The sequence below is a fragment of the Heterocephalus glaber genome, unplaced genomic scaffold (genome assembly GCF_053883595.1).
Source record: "Heterocephalus glaber isolate CG9 unplaced genomic scaffold, H.glaber_assembly_v1.0 deba00000738, whole genome shotgun sequence".
NCBI classification, from domain to species: domain Eukaryota; kingdom Metazoa; phylum Chordata; class Mammalia; order Rodentia; family Bathyergidae; genus Heterocephalus; species Heterocephalus glaber.
The window spans coordinates 10,711,772-10,738,065 of record NW_028258161.1 but is presented as its reverse complement, the minus strand read 5'-3'; the positions used below and the strand labels follow the sequence as shown (position 1 = coordinate 10,738,065).

General features: G+C 39.7%; 1 protein-coding gene across 7 annotated transcripts in view; it reads right to left on the bottom strand.

Annotated features, from left to right (window-relative positions):
* Positions 1-26,294, bottom strand: part of Odad2 (outer dynein arm docking complex subunit 2) — a 174,592-nt gene that overhangs the window by 141,273 nt on the left and 7,025 nt on the right. For 5 of the 7 annotated variants that reach the window (XM_087206972.1, XM_087206970.1, XM_087206971.1 and 2 more), the window contains 8 exons: positions 23,128-23,285; positions 20,898-21,090; positions 20,182-20,288; positions 19,916-20,031; positions 18,760-18,876; positions 12,431-12,630; positions 10,442-10,540; positions 6,384-6,531 (listed from right to left, as the gene is read on the bottom strand). In XM_087206972.1, coding sequence (XP_087063098.1) covers positions 6,384-6,531; positions 10,442-10,540; positions 12,431-12,630; positions 18,760-18,876; positions 19,916-20,031; positions 20,182-20,288; positions 20,898-21,090; positions 23,128-23,285 — 1,138 coding nt within the window. Of the gene's footprint in view, positions 1-6,383; positions 6,532-10,441; positions 10,541-12,430; positions 12,631-18,759; positions 18,877-19,915; positions 20,061-20,181; positions 20,779-20,897; positions 21,091-23,127; positions 23,286-26,294 lie in introns of those variants that run through there. The other 2 variants (XM_087206973.1, XM_087206974.1) reach the window with 2 other exon arrangements.

The window sequence follows — 26,294 nt, the reverse complement described above, 5'->3', positions numbered from 1 at the left end:
AGATTCTGTTTTGACTTTTTTTTTTTTTTTACTTGTAATCAGGGGCATCGTCAGAGATGTACAGAAATCCTCACCAAAGAAAGTGGGGCTCAGTTTCATCATCTGGGGCACACTTAAGAGTATACAGACCACATGGCTGTGTGGCTAAGAGCTGTAAAAATTTAAGTGGCTTTAGAAGAAAACAGGGACTGGTCCACGAGCTCCACTGAAGAGACTGTTCTTAAGTAACTGAAGTGACTTTGGGTCCACACGTATGTGTAAAAGACATACAAGCACGGTGAATCCATTGGCTAACGGTGGATAAGTACGCAGTGTGTGTGTGTGTGTGTGTGTGTGTGTGTGATTTTTGTTTTATAAGGGAGGGAGTGTTTATTATTTACTGTTGCTTGAAAATATTGTGTAAATATGTATCTGACAATGATTTTCTCTTTGACAACTAAAGTTAGGAACTATAAATAATAGGTGCCTCACTTTCTGGTGTTGATCTTTCTGTGTATTGAAAATGATACCAAACATCTAACCTGCATTCTCACGTTGCTCTCAAAGTCTCTTCAAAAAGCAAAAAAAAAAAATTACATTGTTTTCTATAAGCCCAGATGAACGAACACATACATATATAAAACTTTTGTAAGCTGAAGTGAACATATGTCAAAGCCAAATAATTAAATAAAAACTCGCTTTACTTATGTGCCAAGATCTGAGCTCATAGCCCTGGATAAATAATAAGCTACACAGTTCATTGACCTGTTTGGGTATTAATGAGCTCATCAAATTTTTTCAGCACTCACAGACATTGCTCCACTTGGAAAGTGGTAAGTAGACAGTCAGGTCAACATTAATATTTCTCCACTAGTTTAAATCTACACCGAAGCCATAATTTTATAAATTAAAATGTCAGGTATATTTATTTTGAGATTACCTAGAGACATTCAATTTTGCATTTTAGAGACTTTTAATGTTCTTCTTGTGTCTCCATAGAAAACATTTATCTGTGTCGAAAAGGTTGAAATCGTTTGTAGAGACACTTTTTCTTTTATTGGCTATGTTAAGAATATTGACCTGTGGGAACTATAAGAATTCCAGGCAATTTAGTGTCTGGCCAAAAGTATCACATTTGCACATGATTTATTGATGAATAACTTATGCAAGCTTTAGTAGCACTTCATCAATAAATGTTTTCCTTAGCTGTTCAGGGACAGAAATAGTGCATCCTTTTTTGGCCCAATGCTATATGAACTTAGCCTAAATACTTGTATAACTCAACATAGTTACTCAACAGCTATTACGAGGAACTCTTTGCCATGGGCACCGGGAGAACACCACCAAAGATGTTGTTTGCATTCACTCAATGCCTGCCCCATTCCATCTTAAGGGAGATAATTCTTTCTGCTCTTGGCACTTGAATCGGTTTTACTCATTGGCAACTGTTTATTACTATTTAAGGATAGTTAAGTCTTTCCCTCACTATACTAACTTGCTGTATTTTTTTCTTTTCTCTGGTTGCTAGAAAACTTAAAGCAAAATTTGAGGGCCACTTAGGCAAGTTGGTAAGATTCCACGGCAAACATTTTCTACAGAAATAGCAATATGCAACAGAAGTAATTATTGTTGCAACTGCTACTGAGGACATTAATGCTAAGCACTTTACATGTGTTATATATCATTTAGTATTCATCATAATCCTAACATACAGCAACATTTATTTCTCCATCTTCACCAACAAAGAAACTGAAGCTTAGAAAGGTTATTCAACCTGCTTGAGGCCACTGAGTTAGTCGGTGGCAGAGTTCCAACTCAAACGACATTTCTCCAACATCAAAGATCATGCTTCTAGCAACTCCATTGTCCTGCCTCCTGTTTCTGCCCCTCTGACCCTGTTTCACTTTATTAATGAAATAAAGACAATGGACCAGGGCCGGCTAGAAAAGCACTATGGCTCGTCTAATTCCTCTACCAGAAGGAAAGCCGTGTGTGAGCCCCAAGGACCCAGTCCAGTCAAGCTGCCTACTGCAGGAGAGTGGGCGAGAGAGCCGGCCGCGGACAGCTCTGAGGCCTAGGCAATCAGCAGATGAGCACTAGGAAAGAGTCACAAACCACCGGCTGAACTGTGTGGGCTTCGACAGGTGCCTGCCAAGGGGTGTGCAGGAGCGAGTGGTGTAGACCCATCTGTGCCCTGGGCAAGGTCTTCAAATTCCCAACAGTTATAAAACCTCAATTCCTAGAAAGTGTCAGGAGTTTCCCAAATCATAAATTATTCCATATTTTTTCCTAATTTTTACATGTTTTTAAGTAATGAGTGACCATAATAAGTGAATCATTTCCATAATAATAAACCATGAGTCATTTTTAGTGGCAGAATTACACTAAAAGTTTCAAAGGTTTTCTTTAAAAAAACCTATTACCTAAAGTATGAATTTATCATTATGAAGCAGTTATGTTAGACAGCTTTTGGTCAGTATAGTAAGTACCTAAGAGAGTCAGCTTACAAAGGGAAAGGTTCATTTGGGCTCATGGTTTAGAGGTTTCAGTCTGGGCTTCGCTGGTCCTGTGGCGAGACAGTGATGCGTGGCAGGAGCATGCGGTGGAGCGCAGCTGCTCGCCTCATGGTGGGGAAGCAAAAGAAAGAGGGAGAGACTGGAGTCCCACGGTCCCCTGCGAGGGCCCCCAGTAACCTGAAGACTTCTGTTCAGGCCCCATCCCTTAAAACATCTCACTGCCTCCCAACAGGCTAAGGCCAGGACCAAGACTTTAACACGAGCATTTTGGAGGAATTCAGGTCCAAACTAGAAACAGGGGACACAATTATATATTGCAATAATAATCATATATTTTTTTAAATCTCCACCTATTCTAGATTCCTTGGTAGGAGAAAACGCACATATAAAAGTACTTACGTTTTATAAAATATAATTCTTAAAATTAAATTTTAAAACACAAAAACATTAACTATCCTACTAAAAAGACTTGATCTTTGGTTTATAACAAATAGTCCCCCCAGAAAAACCAAATATTTCCTTTACTTTGCATTGATGTTGGTTAGGTCACTAAGAGGTTTTCAAAAGGATAACCAAGTTGAGCATTATTGCTTCACATATATATACATATACATTTCCTTTTTAAAATATAAACATATTTTAATGTCATTTATTTCATTTTTAATTAAAACAGCAATTCTGTATATTATATATTCATAGAGCATTGTGATGCTCTTGTTATATATTTACACTGTGGAATGATTAAATCAAGCTAATTAACAAATCAAAAACCTCACATACTTGTCTCATTTTTGGTGGCAAAACTTCAAACTCTAAATTTAAATCTAAATCTAAAATTCAAAACTTCAAAATTTGGAAATATACAATGTGGAATTGTACAGTATAGTCACCATTCTGTGCAACAGATCACTAAAGCTTAACTGCTCCTGTCTTACTGACATTTTGTCTAACTGAAATCAAAGAACCTTTTGATCAATCCCTTCCCTTTCTCTGTCCACCCCCTCACCCAGCCTCTATAACTGCATTCTATGCTCCGCTTCTATGAGTTCAATTTCATCCCATACAACATCCTCCAGGTTCATCCACATTGAAATTCACAAGTGACGGAATTTCCTTCTTTTTAAAACTGAATAGTGTTCCAGTGCCTGTGTTACCACCTTTTCCTTATCCATTCGTTCATCCATTGATGAATACCTGGTTGCTTCCACAGCTTAGCTAATGTGAACAATGCTACAGTGACCGTGGGAGTGCAGATGATTCAGTATATGACGTCATTCCTTTTCGCATATGCCCAACAGTGAGATTTCAGAATCGCATGGTAATTCTATTTTTCAGTTTCTGAAGAACTTCCGTGTCATTTTCCATGCTAGCTGTGCTGCCTTCCATGTCCACCACAGCACACCTGATTCCCTTTCCTCCACACTCTCACCAGCGCTCCTTATCTTTCGACGTTTTGACCACAGCCACCGTAAGGGGCATGGGGTGCTACCTCACTGTGGTGTAGATCGGACTTCGCTGATGATTGGTAAAAATGAGCTTTCTTTTTCACACATTCATTCACCACTTGTATGTCTTCTTTTGAGAAATGTCTTTTTAGGTCCTTTGCCCGTTTTTAAGTGGGATTCTTCGTTTTCTTGCTGTTGAGTTCCTCATACATTTTGGACAGTGTCCCCTCGTCGGGTCTATGATTTGATCTGTGGCTGTCTCTCCACGCTGTGGTCTCCTTTGCTGTGCAGAAGTTTCCCAACCTGATTCAATCTCAAGCTTTTCTTGCCCTGGAGTTGTATCCAAGAAATCTTTGCCCGAACTTTAGTCCTGGGTCTCTTCCCTTATCTTTTCCTCTAGTAGTTTCACTAATTTCAGTTGCTGTGTCTAAGACTTTAATCCGTTTTAGTTGATTCTGTACATAAGAGTCCTATGTCATTTTCTGCACGTGGATATCCAGTTTTCACAACATCAGATATTAACGAGATTATCCTTTCTTCATCATGTGTTTTTAGCATCCCTGTCAAACATCAGTTGTTGTGGGGGTTTTTTGGTACCAATTGCACAGAATAATTTCTAGACTCTCCACCCTATTCCATTGGTCAGTGTGTCCATCTTTATGCCAGTATTATGCTGTTTTGATTATTACAGATTCACAATAGATTTTGAAGTCAACTATAAACACAAAAATATTTTATCTGCTTGCACTGATTTTGGTTTAGCCACTAAAATCAAATTAAGGTAATCAGATTTTGGAAGAGTTTTCCTAATTCGGAATCTAGATCAGTGACTCATTCACAATGAAATACAATTCAGCACATACTTAGATCTATGCATTTCTTTTGTTCAATTTCTCACAAAGAATGAAAGGTAACATACACTATATATGATAAGGTAAATACCCAAACACTGAAAAGTGACAGCAAACATTATTGGTTGGATCCAAATGATGTGACATCCAGATCTAGCAAGGCTGAAAGGCAACATTGAATCACAGGTTGAAACTGGGAGCACAGGCTCAAATTTCTTTTTTTTTCTTTTTGGTACCGGGGATCTAACTCCGGACCTTGCACTTGTGAGGGCAAGCAGGGGAACCACTGAGCTAAATCCCCACCCCCCAAAGGTCCAAATTTCAAACAGAAGGACTTACTTTGCTTCCAAGCTTTCTCATTTCTTGGAACACCACTGACAGGATTTATAGAAAGTATATATGTACTGAAATATTAATCTTTATTTTTGCAGCAATGATTCACATTAGCAGCAAAGACATACACAGAGCATGGGAGCAGCTGTACAAAGGGCCAACTGATTAGACTGTGACTCCCTTTCTCCTACACGTTCCTGCCCTGGCACCTGGAACTGCCTACCTTTGCCTTTGACTCTGCCATCAGCATTTCCTGTGCTGCTTTCCACAATGTTAGTAGATTCCCTCAAACCACCAGTGTCCTTATGATAACCATTAACCCTGAATTCCCATTTTCCCAATTTCTTTACTAATTTTCTTGGCATTCAGGAAATCATGTATTTCTGAGAGACGCTGGGAACTCCAATTGAAGTCCCATTCTTAGGGGGAGAAAGCAAATGTTTCTTTTTTTTTTTGGTACCAGAGATCGAACTCGGATCCTTGCGCTTGTGAGGCAGGCGCTGGAACCACTGAGCTAAATCCCCGGCCCAGAGTTTGTTTTTTTTTAAAGCACATTTTTCTTTCAGAAGAAGCTTCTTCAGCTCTCTTGGACCTACAAGATTGTGCCCATATGGAGGCCCCTTGTAAAACTCAGGAAACGTGCACATAAGCTTTTTTACGTGATACTGTGAGGTCACCTTCAAAGCATGGAAAAATACCCTTTTGTGGTCTAGAACTCGCATAAATGTCTTTAAATATGCAAAGCTACTAGAAAATGGCCTTGGCTGACTCGACCATAGAAATGGAAAAGCAGGAAAAAGCATGAAGTAAGTAAAAGAAAATTTTTTTTGGTTTTTTAAGCACCTACAATGTATCAGATGCCATAACACAGTTTTCAAATGTGTTTTCACAATCTTTAAAATAATCCTAAAATACAGGTGTCATTCATTTCATTCTATAGGCTGAGGTATTAAAAACTCAAAATAATAACTTTTCAACAGCCACCCTGCTAGAAAGTGATACACCTTCAAAAGTAATGTAAGTTCAACTTCAAAAATCCATGTTCTTTCTATCACACAGGACTACAAATCCTAAAACGGTGTAAAGTCACAACATTTGTTGTCCGCCATGCCATCCTCTACTGTCCAGCTAGAGAGAGAGCTGGTACTGTGCGGCCTGGCTGCTCCATGAGCTCATTGCTTTTATTGGGAAGACACATACAATAAACACAGAATGATCTACAAGAACACATCAAATGTATTATAAAAAGTCTTTCTTACCTTTAAATATTTTACCAGCTTCTGAATTTGCCAATATTCTGACGGCAAATCGGCATTAGCTTCCTGGCGATGATCAGGTGGTTCTTCATCTTCTTCACTCTCTGAGGAACTCTCACTAATAGTTTCCTCAGCCTTGTCAACACTCTTACTAAGAATAACAACAACAAATTCGTTCATATAAGCTTCCCATGGACACAGTTACAATGTAATACTTAGTGACATGTATATCTATGGCACAATACCTAGAGCAGGCACACAAAACTATACAAAGACATGCACTCCAAAATACTATGGAAAAATCAAAATGGAATTCTACAAAGTGTTCAAGTAATCACAGAAAGATGAGAAAGAAAAGATCAAAAGCAGAACAAATAGGCCGGGGATTTAGCTCAGTGGTTTCGCCGCCTGCTGTGCAAGCACAAGGACCAGAGTTTGATCCCCCCAGTACCAAAAAAAAAAAAAGCAGAACAAATAGAAAATAAGGTGACCTCATGGAATGGCAGGTCTAGATCATAAAATATCAATAATCACATTAAAGGCAAATGATATAAACACACAAATCAAAAGTTTGACTTAGTGGATTGTAAAGAGAGGGGTGTGAATTATATACTGTCTGTAGGAAGATCAATGCAAATGTAACAGCATGGGTAGTTTGAAAATAAAATGAAGGGAAATATATACTACGCAAACATTAATCAAAAGAAAACAGAAATTGTCATATTAATATCAGATTAGGCGGACTTCACCAAGAAAATAACCAGTAACAGAGAGGGACTTTACATATCGATAAAACATTAACCCATGAGGGAGACAAGCACTCCTAACTTGGAGGACACCGAAATCAGCTGCAAGGTACATGAAGCAAAAACAGAACTAAAAGGAAAAATAGAAAAGTCTACAGTGACAGCTGGAGGTTTCAACACTCGCTCTCTCAATTACTGGTCGAAAAACCAGAAAGGAAATAAGCAAAGATAGAGAAGAAATCAACAACATCTTCACACAACCTACCACAATCCCTTTTGTGTGCATCTTGCTTTCTGTGGTTTTCGTTACCCACAGCCAACCACAATAAAAAGCATTAAAATGGAAAGTTCCAGAAAATAAAGAATTCCTAAGTTTTAAATTACACCATTCTGAGTAGCATGACAAAATCTCCTGCTGTCCCTCTCCCCTGTCCTAGCTGATGCGCGAATCATCCTTGGTCCTCCATATCCAATCTGTGCTACTTCCCATGGGCTAGCTACTTAGAAGTCATCCTGATTACCAGGCCCACCATCATCTCACAGTGCTTGTGTTCAAGAGCCCTCGCGTGTTAGCATAACCCGATGTGACAACACAGAGGCCCTTCAGCTCACTTCATATCATTACACAGCCACTGTAGCATTTCATCGGAAGAAGGGTGAGTTGGTACAATAAGGTTTGCTAGGAGAGACAGACCACATTCACATAACATTACAGTGCATCATTAAAGTGATTATATTTTATTATTAATTACTATTAATCTCTTGCTGTACCTAACTTACCAACTGCATCATAGATATAAATAAAAAAGAAACAGTATATATGTCCAGGGCTTGGTATTAGTTGTGGTTTCAGGCAACCAATAGGGGTCTTAAGAACACATCCCCTGCCGATACAGGAAGACTACTGTAATTTAATGCACATGTATAGAATGCTCTACCCAACAAAAGTAGAATGCATATTCTTTCTAAATATCTAAAAAAACCTATAACAAGATATTCTGGGCCACAGAAAAATGTCAACAGCTTTTAAATAATTGAAATTATATAGACTATGTTCAATGACCACAGTGGAATCAAACTGAAAATCAGTAACAGAAACATAACAAGAAAATCTCCAAATGCTGGAAAGTGAAAAAGCATACTTTCAAATAATCGAAAGATCAAAGAGAAAGTCTCAAGGGAAATTTTTAAATTACATTAAACTAAACGAAAATGAAAATACAACATATCACAATCTGTAATTTCTCAGCTAAAGCAGCTGAGAAGGGCAATAGATAGCATGAAATAGTAACATTTGAGAATCTTAATCCAATCATCTAAAGAATCTAGAAACTAAAAAGGAAGATGAAGAGCAAAGTAAACCCAAAGCAAAGAGAAGAAAGGGTATAATAAAGGAGTAGAAACCAATAAAACTGAAAACACAAAAGCATTTAAAAATGAATTAAACAAAAAGCTGCTTTATGGGAAAGGTCAGTAAAACTGACAAACTTTTAGCAAGGCTGATCCCCCAAATCTCCTCCTAAAACTTTTACACAAGGACTAGTGTCAGGTAAAAAATAGCATATTTTATAGGTATACAGATTCCACAGATGATGAAGGATAATAAGGGAAAATAATGAACAACGATGAAAGCATAAATTCAAAAAGTTGGACAAAAATGGATCAGTCCCTTTAAAAGTACAAAGTACCACAATTTACTCAAAGTGACAAAGCCATGAAATTGAAAGCACAATGTGAAAAAGATCATTTTAAATGAATAAAATTTAATTCATGGTGTTAAAACTCAAAACAGGAATCTCTAGGCCCTTATGACTTCACTGGTGAATTCCAGCAAGGCTAGAAGAACTAACGCCAATTGTCCACAATGTGTTCTAGGCAAGAGAAAACAACAGCAGGCAATAAAACCAGGAGAGCATGTTCATCTCTGACCAACTGAGGCAATATCACTACACATATTTTACAGTAACTGAAATAAATAATAGTAACAATACCAAGCACTGGCAAAAACAAGGGGAAACTATCTCAAACATTGCTGGTAGGAATGAAAAGTGACACAGCCACTCTGGAAAAGTTTAGCAGTTCTTAAAAAGCCAAACATATAATTCCCACATGTCAGTCATCGGGCATTATCCTAGAGAAGTAACTTACATCCATGCAAAAGCCTTTATGTGATGTTCATAGCAGCATCATTGTAATAGTCAAAAACTGCAAGCAACTAAAATGTTCTACAATAGGTGAATGATTAAATAGAGCATGCTACATCTGTACCATGCAATGCTACTGAGCAATAAAAAGACGCCAACTACTGATGCATGCACAACTTTGATGGATGTCAAGGGTATTATGATGATGCAAAAAAAGATCACTACCAAAGATGGATGATTCTGTTTATATGCCATTCTCCAAGTGCTAGAAGTTAGGGTTGGCATGGGGACAGGAGCAGGTGTGGTGACACAACAGTTCCGTATACTGATTGCTCTGGCCATTACACAAAACACACCATACTGAAGTTAGTCTCCTTATGCTGCCATTGTGCTACAGTTACACAAGCACTGGGGAAACTAGGCGAAGGATAGAATGGGCCACTCTGCACTATCTTTACAACTTCCCACCTACCTAAATTATTTTTTTAAAGCTTTAAAAGTTAGTTATTAAACAAATTGAATAATTATTATAATGAATCAAAAAAGTAAAAAGTATGAATGTAGCACAGTGTCTTAAAGTTTGCGGCGTTTTCCCCCAAGTGCATAAACTTTGTAATGTGGGGATTTCTGCCATTTCCTTCCAATGTTACTCTGAAACCCTAAGAAGAGTGGTTGACTCTTCTCCTCCAGTTCTGCCATCAAACTGAAAATCATGTAAGACTTTTAGTATTTGGCTTTGTCAACAATCATCACGAAATGTTTAATGAGAAGTGAAACTTGTAGAACTGGAAGAGTCATCAGCGATTAGCGAAGGAAAACCAGGCAGGTGTCAAGGCTGTGTTAGGACACAACTGTTCAGAATCAAGAGGTCAAGTGCAGAGCCCGGTATTCCCAACACTTAGTTCCCCGCTCTTTGCATTAAATTCATTTCTTTCCCTGAACTCAACTCATAGTCAAACCTTGTATTTTAAGTAGTTCCATGAGAAAGAGGTCTTGTAAATATACTTAAAGAAATCCAGGTTCATCGCTTTTACCAACCTCGCCAGCAATCGCACATGTCGATCTAAATATCTTAGGCCCCTACCCTAATAGTAAGAAAGCTGCCAACGGGCACACTGACGCAGCCACTGTGTGGGGCTGGCTGGCAGGACCTCGTCACCCCCACACGTACCACGACAACTGTGCTCTTCCAGATGAGACAGATGCTCTGGTCTTCCCAAGTTTTCCTCTGCGTTTTTCTTCTTGGCTCTCCTTTACTGAGATTTTTCGGCTAAAGAAAAATAAAATATGAACTTTACTACCTTCTGGCGATGAACAGGAAATAAAATGTGGCCCATCACTTTCATTTCCCCAAACGTGTGTGCTCTGGAGTCAGGGAATGACAAGTCCCAACTTCACCGGACACTTGACGATGCCTCTTTGTCCCTCAAGCACAGCCATGCACTTTGCTCATGAGGAAACGTTCTGTCCTGCATTTCTTTGCCATCGCCGTGTGAGTCCCTCACTCGACACCTCCCCTCTGGTGCTCGCTGCTCTCCACTACGGCCACTGCGCTTCTTCCTCCTGCAACACCACAGCAAGCCTGCACCTGCCGCCCTGGCCTCCCCAGGCTTGCCACAGTCCTTCACACACACTCTGCTCTCATCCAACACGTGCACAGGAAGTTCGTATATGAAAGAACAAGTGCATGGCAAGAGAATATGTTAAAACTCACTTCCTAGTTAACAGAGTCACCCATACAGTTTTCACTGTCAGACTTTCAGAGTTGCAAAGGTCAGACCCCTAAGCTCAGTGAGCATCAGAAGGGCAAGAGTATCTTCTCTTTCTCCAGAACCGCTTCCTCCCGACAGCTCCGGATTGACTCCCAAGTCACAGTCACCCTGTGGTTATCAGATCCTGGCAGGGAGGACACTGCTGATACTGAGACTAAGCACAAGCCAGTTACGATCCCGAGCACGTGACAACAGAGACCATTAATTACAGGCTGAGATTTGTAAGCTACCTGCTAGAGTTTAAGAAGAAAACTTCAGCTGGGATCTTGACTGCTCCTTAAAGGCCCCTCTGTTAAATGCTCAGTCTGCAGGATGGTGCTACTGTTAGAGGGCGGAACCTAGCAGGAGGTGTGTGGATTCTCGGGAAAGTGTGCTCTCACAGAGGACTGCAGGAACCTGGCCACTTCCTCTTCGTCCTTTGTTTCCTGGCTGTGCAGCGAGCTGTCTGGCTCCACCAAGTGCTGACATCTCACACTCCCACAGAGGCCAAAAAGCAATGCATTTCCTGGTCATGGACAGAAACCTCCGAAAGTGTGCGCCAAAATAAACCTTTTCTCTCTGTAGGTTAAGTATCTCGGGTATTTTTGTTAGAGTAACAGAAAGCTAGCACGATGGTCTCGGTGACTTTGACTGCCTCAACATATAAGTAGCTCTTACTCTTTGCTTTGAGACCTAATTATGGAGAGTTCCAAATGGAATGAGTTTTGTGTATCTCACACACCATAAACCAGTGATGGAGAACCTTTTAGAGACTGAGTACCAAACTGCAACCCAAAACCCTCTTACGAATTGCAAAGTGCCAACACTGCAATTAAACCCCAATACTGAGCTTTCAATTTAGAAAAAACAACTCATTTACTAACATCTTTTGTCTTAAAAGAAAAACAGTAACACACATAAGTTTGCTACCACTGCTATAAACCAAGTGTCCACCTTGCACTGATGAGTCAACATTCTGAGACTCTGGTCTTTTTATGGAATTAAAGTTCTGTTCATAGAGAAAACCATCACGACGAAGGGCTGCTTAACTCCACATAATTTTAATCATTCCAAATTCTCCCAGCACACACCTAATCGGGTCACTCTCTGTAAATTCACATTTTCCATGTTATTTTATCATCTTTTTCATGGGTTATTTGTCCTGACTCACTAGCTACACAAAAGTGAATTATATTTTTCCCTTCCCTTCACAGTGCTCCAGACACTAACCCCGCTGCTGTCAAATATTTCCACTTGGAATATAAAATGGAGGAGGAAAGTGTCACCTTGTACTATGGAGAGACAAGTGAATATCCACTTTGCATTTTTCTACCATGAAACAAAGTTCCAGGAAAAAATAGGAAACACACAGTGCCTGAAGATGCATGAGGAAACCCATGTCTACATACTTTTTTCTGTCCACAGTGGTCCTCCAGTTTAGGCTTGGCTCCAATCTCCTGGCCATCTGACTCTTCCCAAAGTTAATCTGGTTCTTCTCCAGTTTACTCTTGTCTGTACCAGACACAGCTTTACAGATGACATCTGCTTCTTCCTTCTTAGGTACCTCATCAGTCTGGTTCTTTTGTTGCTCTTCACTGAATCTAATCTCCTTTACAAAACAATAAGAATAACGTTTACAATGATATTGCTTCTGAATTACCCAGTGCCATTGGAAGATTAACACTGTTGATAAGTCTAGGAAAGGAAGGCTCAGATGCTTACCAACACAAGTTGAGTAAGGGTACCTTCAAGACCAAGGCCTCTCTCAAACAAATAGGCAGAGAGCAATGTGCTATTTCTAAACTCACAGCTGGGCCACAGCACCCACCCAAACAATAGCAGGGTTGGACCTACTCAATCATCATCTCTAGAGAAAATAAAACACAATGCCCGTATTGACTAGAATATGCCTCCCAACAACATCTCTCAAGAAAGAAATACTACCCATTCTTCACAAAGAATTCTAGAAAAAGGAAAAGTACTGGAATACGTCCCACACCTATTATGAAGCCACACTGCCCACACACCAAAACCAGACAAAGAGATTACGACAGAGATGGTGAACCTCAGGACATGTGCTACAAAGGGCACACAGGGCCCACTCAGCAGCACCAAGCTGCATCAACGCCTCATCAGCCCAGCAGCTGAGCATCAGGTAACAGCGCACACAGGGGCAGTGTTAGCACTTTGCAACAGATACATGGATTTGGGGCTGCAGCTGGGCACTCGGTCGCTAAAAGGTTCACCATCACTGCATGAAGAGATGGCGGGGTGTAGGGGTCATGGAGAGATGATGGTCAATCACTAGGCGCTAAGTTACACTTAGGAGGATGAGGCTCTGAGGCACCATTAGACAGTGGATGACCACAGATTACAATAATCTACTGTGCATTTCAAAAAGCTAGAAGGATTATGAAAGTCTCCACCATAAAGAAAATGCTAAATATTAAGTAGTTATGAGTAACCTGATTTAGACATTAGGTCATACATAAGTATACTGAAACATTACAAGGTATCCTGTTAATATGTACAAATTCTGTGTATCGATTAAAAATAAATTTTGTAAAAACTAAAGGAAAAGACCACCTTTTAAAAAGGTAACTGCAGGGCTGGGGATTTAGCTCAGTGGTTCCACCACCTGCCTCACAAGTGCAAAGGACTCAAGTTCGATCCCTGGTACCGCCAAAAAAAAAAAATTTTGATTGCTATAAAAGGTAACTGCTAACATATATCCTTCATGAATATGGATGTAAAAAACCTCAGAAACATATTATCTAATTACATATATATCTATATATCTATATCATGACTACTATATCTGGGATTTATCCCAGAATTCAATATTAAGTTAATATTTGAAGATCAAGGTTATCACCAAATCAAAAAACTAAAGAAGAAAAATTATACGATCCTCTACATCCTCCCAGCAGTAATGGGTTCCCTGCTGTGAGGCCAAGGGAGGCTCCCCGGGAAGTGCGTAGCAAGGCACTCTCCACTCCCAGCGCAGGGTGTGTCACCAGCAGGGGAGACTGAACTTCCATCCCTATCCAGTGGTCATGAAGCACCCATATCACCAGAGACGTCAGTGGAGACTAAGTGGGACCTTTACTTTTACTCCCATCTTGCAGTATGCCCTGGACTTCCACCAGTGAGGTGTCAGAAAAGCATTGTTAAAAGATTTCAATAAAATCCAGAGCTTCACAGCATAATTCCCTGAATGCCAAGACAATTAAAAAAAAAAATGAACATTGCTCCTAGAAAATGCCAAGACAATAAAAAAAATGAACATTGTTCGAATCAGGAAGATTACAAATTGAATGAGAAAGGATGATGAACAGATGTGTACACCAAGATAAAATAGATGTTGGAATAATCTGACAAGATTTTAAAACAGCCATCATTAAAGCACTCCATTGACCAATTATAAAGACTTCAAAAATGAAAAAGTAGAAAGTCTCAACATATAAACACAATGTTTCAGCAACTAGATAATGTAAAAAGAACGCAGTAGAAATTGTGAAAATGAAATTTGTAAGCCAAAATAAAAACTCATTGGATAGCCTCAACATGAGAGACATGACAGAGGAGAAAATTCATGACTTTAAAGACAGAGCAAAAGAAATTAGCCAATGTGAACACAGAGAAATAGATTTTTTTAAATGTGGACAGAGCAATTCTCAATATCTAAGTGACCACCACAACAAAATTCCAACATTCATGTCATCAGAACACCAGAAAGAGAGGGGAAAAGGGGCCACACTGAAAATGTATTCTAAGAATGCTTTAAATTTCCCCACACTTAAAAAAAGACATAAACCTAAGATTCCAGAAACTAAGACAATTCTAAACCAAAGAAATCCTTGCTAAGATATGTAATAAATTCTGTAAAATTAAAAACAAAGAAAATGTATGAAAGCATTGAGAAATGATACTTTATAAGGGAAAAACAATTAAAATAATGGCAGATTTTCTATGAGGTCAGGAGGAATTGAAACATTTTTTTAATTGCTGAAAGTAAAGAATTGTCAATACAGATTGCTCTACCCAATGGAAATATTCTTTAGGAATAAAGAAGAAATGAAGACATCCTCAGATAAAGGAAAACTACAGAAATTGTTACCAACAGTCTTACCTAAAAGGATGGCTAAAATGAAGTCTTTAAACAGACACCTGCTAATGAAACCTGCAAAATCAGAAAGGAAGAAAAGAACAGTGGAAAGAGCAAAAGCTTGGGTTAATACAAGACTTTCTCCTCTTGAGTTTTCTGATTGAAGTACGAGGGTTGAAGCAAAAATTATAACACTGCCATTTAATTTTCAATGTATGCAGGGAAAGTAAAAACAATTACAAGTGGGAGAGAATAAAAGAAACTTAAAGTATACTTCTTTTCTATACTATACTTCACTTCTATACTTCATTTGACTGGTGAAATGTCAAGCCAGGGGATTAGAATAAATTACTTACATATCACCTTAATACCTTCAGCAACCACTAAAAAAGCTGTACAAAGAGATATATTCAAAACACTATAGGTTAATAAAAATGGAACTCTAAAACATGTTCCAACAATCCATTAGAAAACCAATAAGAAAGAGAAAAGAGAAGGAACAAACAGAAAACAAAATTAAATGCAAATTTAATCCCTAACATATCAATAATTAAATGAAAATGACTTAAATACACAAATAGATACAGCAATAGAATTTCATAAAGTGGTTTTTTAAGAGGCCCAACTGCATACTGTCTACAAGAAAATCACTTCAAATATAATAAGACAGATAAAGACACTCACTTGTTAGCATCAAGAAATTAAAGTATCCCCTGAATCTCCTTGTCTAAAAGAAAAAAATGGATCTTCTAGATTTTATATAGATTTAAGAGAATTACTTTGACTAGTATGTGTATAAGCCCTAGTGTAATATGCGCCTAGTAAAATATTAACAGTTGAAGTAATCAAACTCTCTTTAAATGTAAATATGACTAGACCTAATTAAATGTATCCTAAAGTTTATTTTAAACAAGAGAAATAAGAATAAATGAAGTCTGAGGTTGTCACTCAGGGGTAGATATACTAGTACACATCTATCAGAATGTCTAAAGTTAAAGAAATGACCATGCCAATAATTTTCAAGTATGTGGAGCAACTGGAGCTCTCATACTGCTACTGAATGTAAAATATTACAATCATTTTGGAAAGCTATATGACTCTGCCATTTTACTCCTAGATTTTATTCAGGAGCAATGAGAGTGCACGTTCATACAAAAATGTGCATAAGAATGTTCATAGTAACTTTGTTTTGTAGCTGAAAACCTGAAGTTACACTCCCATCCATCAACAGATGAATGGATAAATATAATTTGTGGTCTATCTACACAATGGAAAATACTCATCCATAAAAAGTAATGAAATCATGACAGATACAAAGGCGTAGATGGTTATCAAAAACAGTGTTGACTGAAATATAGTCATGTCACATCATACAAAAGCCATAAGCAGAAGTAATCCGTAATGAAGGGAATCAGAATATAGTTATGCACAAGACATGAAGATTAAGTGAAAGTAGGCATGATGGAATTTTTCTGGGAATGGTCAGAATATTCCATACCTTGATCAGCGTAGATATTTGTGAAAAAAATAAAATAAAATTGCATACTTAAGATCTGTGCATTTCCTTGTATATAAATGTTACTTCAAATTTTAAAAAAAATTTTAACACAAGATAAAAATATACCTATTGGATTTCTGGTTCTACTCGGCAGACTAAAGTCTTTTTCCATTCTACTGTTTAAAATCATTCCCAAAACAATTCTAAGAGGAAAAAAAACTACAACACTCTATTCTAGACAGCTTTCAAAAGTGGGATGGTAAATGAATCAGGAAGGTAATCTACAGAGAATATGTGATGCAGAAGGCAAACTGGAAAGACCCAGGTCCCAGATGCCGTAGAGAAGAGGGAAGAAACTGTGGGGAGGGCGGAGGGGATGCTTCAAAGTCTCTATGCAAAGCAGCTGGTCCCAAGATCTCCACCCCTAACACCAGCGCCCCATCAGCCCAATAAGGCTCCTGTCCCCACACCTCCAGGAAATGAGAGGTATTCTAGAAAAAGGACCAAAGAAGCTCTAGACTCAAGGATTCCGGGTATAGAACAAAATGAGAATGAAGCCTGAGTCCAAAAACAAGAGAATTAAGTAAAGTATCGCCTCCCTCCCAAATGGCAACAACCCTAGCGCCTTTTCCTGCTCACCTTCTCAGGCTGCAGATCTGAAAAACTCTCCCGGGAGAAACTAAACCCTACAGCGAAAACTCTTATAGAACCTGACATTAAGGGGTTCCTGAACAAAGACTCTACAGGGAGGCCAGCAGCCCAGGGGACCAATCCACAAAAGAGTTTTGCTGCTTGGCTTTTTGGAGAAACTGAGAAAATTATGAGAAGCATCTCATGTGAAAAGGGGTTTAAAACATGCAAAAAGAAACTCAAAGGAGAGTAAGATAATGCAGTAAACAAATGTATGATGATTAATTTTACAAGTCAACCCGACTAAGTTAAAGAGCCTAGTATTTTGGTCCAACAGCAGGCTAAATATTGCTGTACAAACGTTTTTTAGACGTGATTAGCATTTAAGTCAGTCAGTAGAGTTTGAGTGAAGTAGATGAGGCCCCCTGGCATGAGTGGGCCTCATGCAATCGGCTGAAGACGAAGAGCAAAGACTGGAGGCTCCCAAAGAAAGGATTCTTCCCAAGCCTGCAACACAGAAATGCTGCCTGAGTTTCCAGCCATCTTCCTTAGGAATTTACAATTCCAGAGAGCACTGTCAGCCCTTACCTGAATTTCAGCCTGCTGGACTACTCTACGCATTTTAGATCTGCCAGTCCTCACATTTCCATGTGCCAATTTCTTAAAATATTTTCTCCTCTCCCTCTCTACCCCCTGCCCCTCTGTTCCTTTCCTTCCCACACTTCGTTACTGGTTTGAACTCGCTGAAGAATTCTGATTCACGTGAAAAACAAGCTTTCAAAAAAAATCACCAATATTCTAAGAGAGAGGGTAGAATATTCATGGACAAGAGCCAGATTCTATACACATTAAAGCATTAAAAATACTAGAACTTAATTTTAAAGTTATGCACAGTGTTTGGAAGACACAGTAATGTTTTCAGAAAGCCAAGCCTTTAACGTTAACATCATCATGGCAGAACCCTAAAAGCATTTCCCCTCAAAGAAGTTTTTGTGCTCATGTAGCTGACACACTTCTGAAGTACTACTAGAAAGGATAAAAACAATCAAAATATCGAGGTGTTATAAACAGGGCTGAGTCTTTTATACTTAGTGTTACTAATTCAAAAGAGAAGAGGAAAAATTCTATTTAGAATTCAAATATTACACTTTATCCTCTGAAGCAAATCAGGATCATTTTTAAATGCTACATTTGCAACAGTTTTTTGGTACCAGGGATTAAACTTGAGACCTTGCACTTGCTAGGCAGATGGTGGAACCACTGAGCTAAATCCACAGCCCAAATATAATGTTGATGCTTGACTTTTTTTTTTTTTTTTTTGGTACTAGGGATTGAACTCGGGACCTTGCGCTTGCGAGGCAGGGGGCAGAACCACTGAGCTCTTATATTATTATATTGTGAAAACCTTCTAATAATCAGAAGCAGTGTCCAAAAATAGGTAACACCACTCTCCAGTTTTTTATAGTCTAGAAAGTTGTAATCAAGAGAACAGAACAACTTACCTGTTTAGACATATTTTCTGAAAATTTTCCCAATTTTTCTTTTAAAAATGTAACAAGGTCTTTATAAACTTCGCCTTTTGTCTCATAATCAATTTTCCCCTCATCATCAGTTCTACCCTTTGGGAGAAAAAGATTGGTGCTATGATTAATGTAACAGCAGTGTAAGGACCTGGGCAATACATCACAGCCTAAGCAGATGTACTGGGGTTTTTTCTCTAAAAGACCCACATGATAGTTCTTTCTCCCCCCCCCCCGTGTCTCTCCCTCCCTCAATCCATCCCTCCTTCCCTCCCCCTTTCTTTGTGTGGGGAGCAAGTCTTTGCTACGTTGTCCAGGCTGGTCTCAATGTCTCAAATTCCTAGGCTCAAAGAGATCCTCCTGGTTCAGCCTCCCAAGTATCCGAACCACAAGTGGGCCCTGCCGAGTAGTTTATATAGGAGAACCTAACGTTACCCATCCGTTCTCTCATTGCTTCAGCCAGTCTCTCGTTCCTCTGGCACGGGCCTTCTGTACACACGTGAAACTCCCCTGTCCAGCAGAGAAGCCGGCGCCCCTTCCTTCTGCTCTCCCACTGGGAAAGTGCATTGTGACGTCACGACCTCGCCAATGACGTCATGAAAGGCCTCGTGAGTAGGTCACCAGGGAAGCCACCTTCTGCCCCCACGCCCTGCTCCTGCTGTGTGGCGTGCCGGCTGCAGGCTCGTTTTCGACGATCTTGTCCCTAAAAGACCATGTGTCCCTCCCGCTCCCTGCCTCTGCCCCTGTTGCCTCGGCCCTCTTTATCCTGTCCTTTCCCTTTTCCTCCCTGGCCCATTAGTCCACCATTAGGTTCCCAGGTCAAGTGCAGCTGCTGGTGCCTGGAGCAGTGGCCTCTGCGGAAACAGACTCCTCGACCCCTAGCGAAGATCAGAGGCCACCTGCTCTGGGGCCCTGGGCACCAGCACCAAGCAGGGCCCTGGCCAGCGTGTGTGTGCAGGAGACCCGTGGAGGGCCCGCCCCAGAGCCCCGGAGCTGGCAGGGCTCGAGCTGCAGCTTCTGCAGCGCTTGGGAACCGAGGGCGGGGAGCCTCTGCTCTCCCGAGGCTCCTTCGACTGCAGCTGCCTGGAGGACCGGCTTCCACCAGTCGGAGCGCTCCGAACTCGCCCTGAGAACTCACCCCAGGGAAGAGCACGCCCTGCGCGCCGCACGTCACGCACGGGGCCTCGGCGTCGCCCGGCTTCGCCCAGACGTAGCGCATCTCCCCGCAGCCGTCCGAAAACGAAAACCCGCGATCTGAAAGCAGCCGAAGCCCGGGACCTCCGCTTAGGGCGAAATACATGTTAAGTGTTCCATTTGTTATACGTTTATTCTAACGCAGCCGCAGCCGCACGCTTCACAGGCAATTCTGATATTGTAAGGGGCGTAGGAAGAACCCGAGAATACCTGAGGTGAATTCAGTGGATTCCAAGACTGACTGTTCTCCTTTTCCCCAGAAGCTTTTGAGAAGCTCTGTATCATCCTTAACAGGCACCGGATTTAAACGTGTTTGTCTGAAATATATGTTTTAAAAAATCAATGTAAGGGCGTTAAAACAGAATCTACAGAAAGTATTCTATCAGGGGGGATTGTTTTTGCAATTAAAATTGTACTTAATTTTACCCACATTGTACTCTTTTAACAACTGCGCCAGAACACAGAGATTAGTAATTCATGCTGAATGGAACAGGAAATTTATTCAGTTTAAGAGTCACTTCCTTTCGAATGATACCATACTAGTAGAAAATGGTGGGGAAATGAACATGTTGTGTACTACACCAACTCTACATAACAATTGTGCTAGAATTCCATCATTTACATGATTATGATTGTGCTTTCTTCCTTAAACAGCATGCTTCCCTCAGCCTATAGGTCTTTGAAAATGACTACTCTGTTCAGTGTCTTCAGAACTGGATGAAATCCCACTAGACTCTTTTAGCAATGCTAACTGCAAATTTTGATTTTTTAGAACCAGAGAAATCCAATAAAATTATAATATTTTACAACAAAATGTTTTCTTCACTTAATAGCAATAGCATCTCTATTTTTCTTGCGATTTTTTTCTATAGCTCTGAATGCGATATTTGTAGCTATTTGGAAGACTTCTTTGATGAAAGACTCACGGAGAAATACGTCTTAGGGTATCATTGAGAAGGTGCAGATCCAGTTGCTTCAGCAGTAGGGCAATGTTCGTCTTCGTCTCATTTTCGACGTCATCACCATTAGTGATTTTATGAAGAATATTTAAGGCACCGGAGTCTTCTTTCATTGTACTGTAATCTGAGCCCAGGATTTTTACGACAGGGTCTCTGTTAGCTGATAATCAAACAATAAATAAGTATCATTCTCCTTTCTTGCAGTACAACTAACAAATCCATTACAGGCTCTTTCTCATCTCTACTTATGAGAGTCTATTGTACTTAGAAACTTCCTTACGCCTCTTGGTGTATTATTACGTCATTTATATACACCTGGTCCTTTAGTAGGACAAAGGCCAAGACCAAGGCTGATTGTTGTTGGTTTTTGTTTTTGTTTTTTTTGTACCAGGGATCAAACTCGGGTCCTTGCGCTTGCGCAGCAGGCGGCAAAACCACTGAGCTAAATCCCCGGGTAAGGCTGATTGGTTTCTGCCCCTCCTCCACCCAGTCCTACTCCACCTTGTTCTCCTCTCACTGGCTATGGATCATTGTTCAGAATAGATATTCAGTATATTTAGAATTGATCTGAAGACCGAGAAATGCTAGTCTCCTAGGAGGATCGTACTAGAACTGTGTGTGTCTATATGTACCAGCACTGTGTTCCTAAATGCTTTCTTCCTCAAACAGCATGCTTCCCTCAGCCTACAGGTCTATCTATGCCACTCTTTTCCACCTATTCAAACTGCTTATATTCTCAATGCCTTTTGATACTATAGTTGGAAAAATCTAACCAGTATTTATACATGCGCCAAATTATAGTGAAAAGATTAAACAACTCATGATCAAGGCTGACATGGGTGTGAAATTTGAACCTAGTGATGGCTGAAAAGAGAATTTGGTAAATATAAAAAAAAGTGTGAAAATGAGGGAGAAAAGGTAAAACTCTTGTTTGGGATGGAGCAATTCAAGAAAGATGAAAACTCACGTTCACTGAGGTCAGAAGGGGGAAACATACTGGTGCAGAAAGCTTGATTTGACTGAAATAGTGGCCTTGACTCTCCAACAAGAAATGGGCTGTGCCACCAGAAAGTTGCAGAAAAGGCTTAAGTAAGGCTAGGAAAGGACTGCTTAGAAGGGGGAAAGAGGAGCAAAGAAAAGGAAATCAAGGGATCAGCCATCTACTCAGCACCTCACTTTATCAACCTATAGGCGAATTCTTGGGAAAGACAGAAAACTGACTACCAAATTGCCATGCACTGTGCAGTTTGGATCTGAAAGTAAAGGTTGTACCTAAACTTACAGGAAGGGGAAAATGGGGTGAAGGAGGACTAGTCACACCAAATGTTCTGGAGCCTGTGTAGTATGTCTCATCTATTGCCTCCACTCTGAATTCAGCTTTACACTCACCATTTCATCCCTCTTCACAAAAGTGGCTTTTATGTAGATTAAAAAAATAATAAAGAGTAGACATGAGATGTTCTGAGATTGGGATCTTGTTATTTTTTTTTAAGGCCCACTTACGCAGCAATGCACAAAATCCACGTACCTTGTGCCTGAAATCCACTGGGTATATACTTCCACACACTCAAAACATATCACACATTACCTAGGATCAGGTATTTTTATTGATAAGAAATATTTATAACAGGTTTATGGAAGGCAACAAATCACATTCTTTTTTGCATATTAGATAATTAAACAATAATGAGCTCATTGTATATCTTTAATGAAGAAGAAAAAATATTTCTCACAGAATTGAATAAATGTAAGTATTCACAGAAGATTGTGAATCATACTGGAAAGGGGATTTGTTAGGGTCTATCTCTGCTAAAGAGCCCAAATGCACTTGGGAGGAAACAAAGGATCACCCATCAAGCCAGGAAAGAGGGCAGCCAGATGTTGGTCCTCGTCCCTTACAGGACACAGGGCACTGGACTCTCCACAAGCTGAGAAGGTGCTCCTCAAACCACACACCAAAATTGAAAACCTAGGAGATTACTAATGGTGAAGGATCAGGCCTTTCGTTTTAAAGCAGAAATTTGATATGAACAAAACAGTTCAGCCAAGAAAAATTAATGAAGTCTTCATGAAGTGGTACCTATGACTTTTTACCTTTTGATTGCAGAACTTTTTTTCAAAAGATCATAAAAAATGATACCCCCTCCCTAGATTATTTTCTGAAAGTTCAGATCCAAGACTTCAATGTAAACATCACCTTCAATACAAGCTTGAGCCTCCTTCAGCTTTGCATCTTTGGCAGCAAATACCAGCTGTGACAGCTGCCCAAAGCTCCTCACTTTAATTTGCGGTACAGAGAGAAATAGTAAAGGCTGTCCATTTTTATCAACTTCTTTTGAACTGACTGTTGTTTCACTAAAAAATGAGGAAAAATGAAAGCTTGATGTTACCCAGATGCCGCTAGAAGTTAGATCTCGACATTCAGATGATTATTTCTATGTCTCATTATGAAGCACAGAAAATAGAAATACCTCTGATTAGAAGCTCATCTGTTTCCCCACTTGCACCCACACAGTTTTAACCCCCAAACTTCGAGCAACCATAGTGAGCAGCAGAATGTATCCACAAAGAAAACTTTAATGTCTAGAATTCATGATTGAACTCAACTGATCAGAGTTTTCATTTTTGTCTAACAATGTGTTGGTTTCTGACACCTTTTTAAAAAAATTCCTAGCTCTACAGAACCATTCATGATTTGAGGATTTCTGATGTTATTTTATTTATAAAATTTTTAGACCACAGTAATTAGTGGTTAGGAATTTTCTTGGCTACACTGTTTATGAACAAAAAATAAAGCTATGAAAAAAGGCAAACTAGATCCTCTCTGTGAATTATTTTCCCTACTCTATACTCCCTAATTTGTTCTACCTTAAGATAATAAGCAGCTTTTCTAAATGGATTTTTCCTGATCAGAAATTACTGAGTCCCTACATTGGTGTTTCTGCCCATTTCATGATTTTTTTTTTAGGTTTGTGTTTAAAAATATCGAAGTGCTTTTATGTAACTAACTGTATGTCTCTACCACTTACAACAGTGATTAAATTGTCCACATTTTTTGTAACATGTTGATGTTGTAGAATGCTTATAATTCACCAGAAAGAGCAAATCCGACAGATCCAGATTATTTGCTGCTGACACTGTGTTAGTAAGCCCTTCATCACTGTGACAAAATGCCTGAGATAATCAACTTAAAAAGAGGAAAGAGGGCATGGCGCTGCACGCCTATAGTCCCAGCTACTCTGGAGGCTGAGGTGGGAGGATCACTTCACTCCAAGAGTTCTGGGCTGCAGTGCACTACGCCAATTGGATATCCACACTAAGTTCAGCATCAGTATGGTGACCTCTCGGGAGCGGGGGACCACCAGATTGCCTAAGGAGGCCCAGGTCGGAAATGGACCAGGTCAAAAAGAGGAAAGATCACATTTGCCTTACAGTTTTAGAGGTTCCAGTTCACAGTCATTCGGACCTGTGGCAAGGCAGCACATCACGGTGGGGAGCTCATGGAGGAACAACCAACCATAGATGAAGAACAGGGGCCAAGGTCTCAATCTCCTCGAAGGGGACACGCAATGATCTCACTTCTTTCCATGAACTCTGCCTCTTAAAGGCTCCACTACCTCAAATAACGCCTAGCTGAGAACCAAACCTTGAACACGTGGGCCTTGGGAGACACTTTTCCAAATCATTTTACTATCGCACTAGAATCAAAGCTCGCAGATAGCAACTATGGGAGGTAGAATAATGTCCCCCCAAATGTGGGCATCCTAATCCCCCAAAACCTGTGAATACTTCCCTATACATGGCAAAGGGGACTTTGGCAATGGATCAAGTTACACATCTTGAAATGGGAACACAATTCCGGATTACCTGGCACAAACATAATCGCAATGGTCTTTCCAAAGGGGAGATGGGAGGGTTAGAATCAGAGGTGATTCAATGAAAGAAACAGAGGTCAGAGATGCAAGACCAACAGCCAAGGAACACAGGGACCTTCTTGGAGCTGGAAAAGGAAAGAGCAACTTCTCCTTGAGCCCCCAGAAGGAGCAGAGCTCTGCTAATATGTTGAGTTTAAGCCTGAAATTCACTTTAGACTTTTATCACCTATAGAACTCTAAAACAACAAAGTTGTGCTGTTTTAGTCATTAAATTTGTGGTAATTTGTTACAGCAGCAATAGGAAGCTAATACAGCACTGGTACTGCCTGGTACAGAAGAAAACTGCCCTACACCAGCACCTCTGATAGTAACTTCGTACAGAAAGTACTTAGTACATACAGGTATCTGTGGGATAGATGAATAAGTAAAAAAGTTCTAGACTGGCTAATGACAGGGCTTATGCACATATTCTCTCTAAAACTGAGCTTCTGAATAATGTCCTTAGCATCGAGATTTCTTTAAAAAAAACAACAACAACAAGAACTATCACTATTACTCTATAAACTCATCAAGGAAATTGAAAGGGAAGCAAGGCTTCCAAATTCATTCCTGGAAGCAAGTGTTACTTTGATTCCAAAATCAGGGAAAGACCAACCCAAAAAGAAAACTACAGACCAAAATGCCTAATGAACATAGATGCAAAAATCCTCAACAAGATACTGGCAAACATAAAGAAGATCACATACCCTGACCAAGTCAGATTTATCCCAGGGATGCAAGGATGGTTTAATATACATAAATAAATCAATAAATAACACTATATTAACAGAGTCAAGAACAAAAACCATAAGATCATCGCAATAGATGCAGAAAAAGCATTCAACAAAATCCAACACACATTTATGATAAAAACCCTACAGGAAATTGGAATACAAGGTCTTTATCTCAACCTGATTAAGGCTATCTATGAAAAACCAACAGCCAACATCACACTAAATGGTCAAAAACTGAAAACTTTCACACTAAAATCAGGAACAAGACAAGGATGCCCACTATCACAACTCCTGTGGAAGCCTGTGTTTGTGCCTTGCTTAAGTGTCTTCTCATCTTTGTTTTTGGTACTGTCCTTGGTGTAATTCTTAGGTTCATATTTCAAAATTGCTTAATGCAGGTATCTTTGTTGCTTATGTTTAAAACCCTTGTGGAATGATTGCTTTTCAGAGATGTCTTCCAGATATGGCTTGTGTTTAGGTTTTGAGGCTCTAATGACTCTGAGGCTATTTTATTTTCCTTATACCAGAAGGAAAACTGATTAGATCAATCACAACATGTTTGGCCAAATGTTACAACCAGCAATACCATAGCATCAAGCACAGCTTAGAAAATGACAATTTGTGGCAGTTATTAATCTATCACATTTAACTATGTGAAGTATAATCCCCTGTGCCTCTGTAGTGAGGGACCAGGTGGCAGAAGAGCCGGAAGGCGG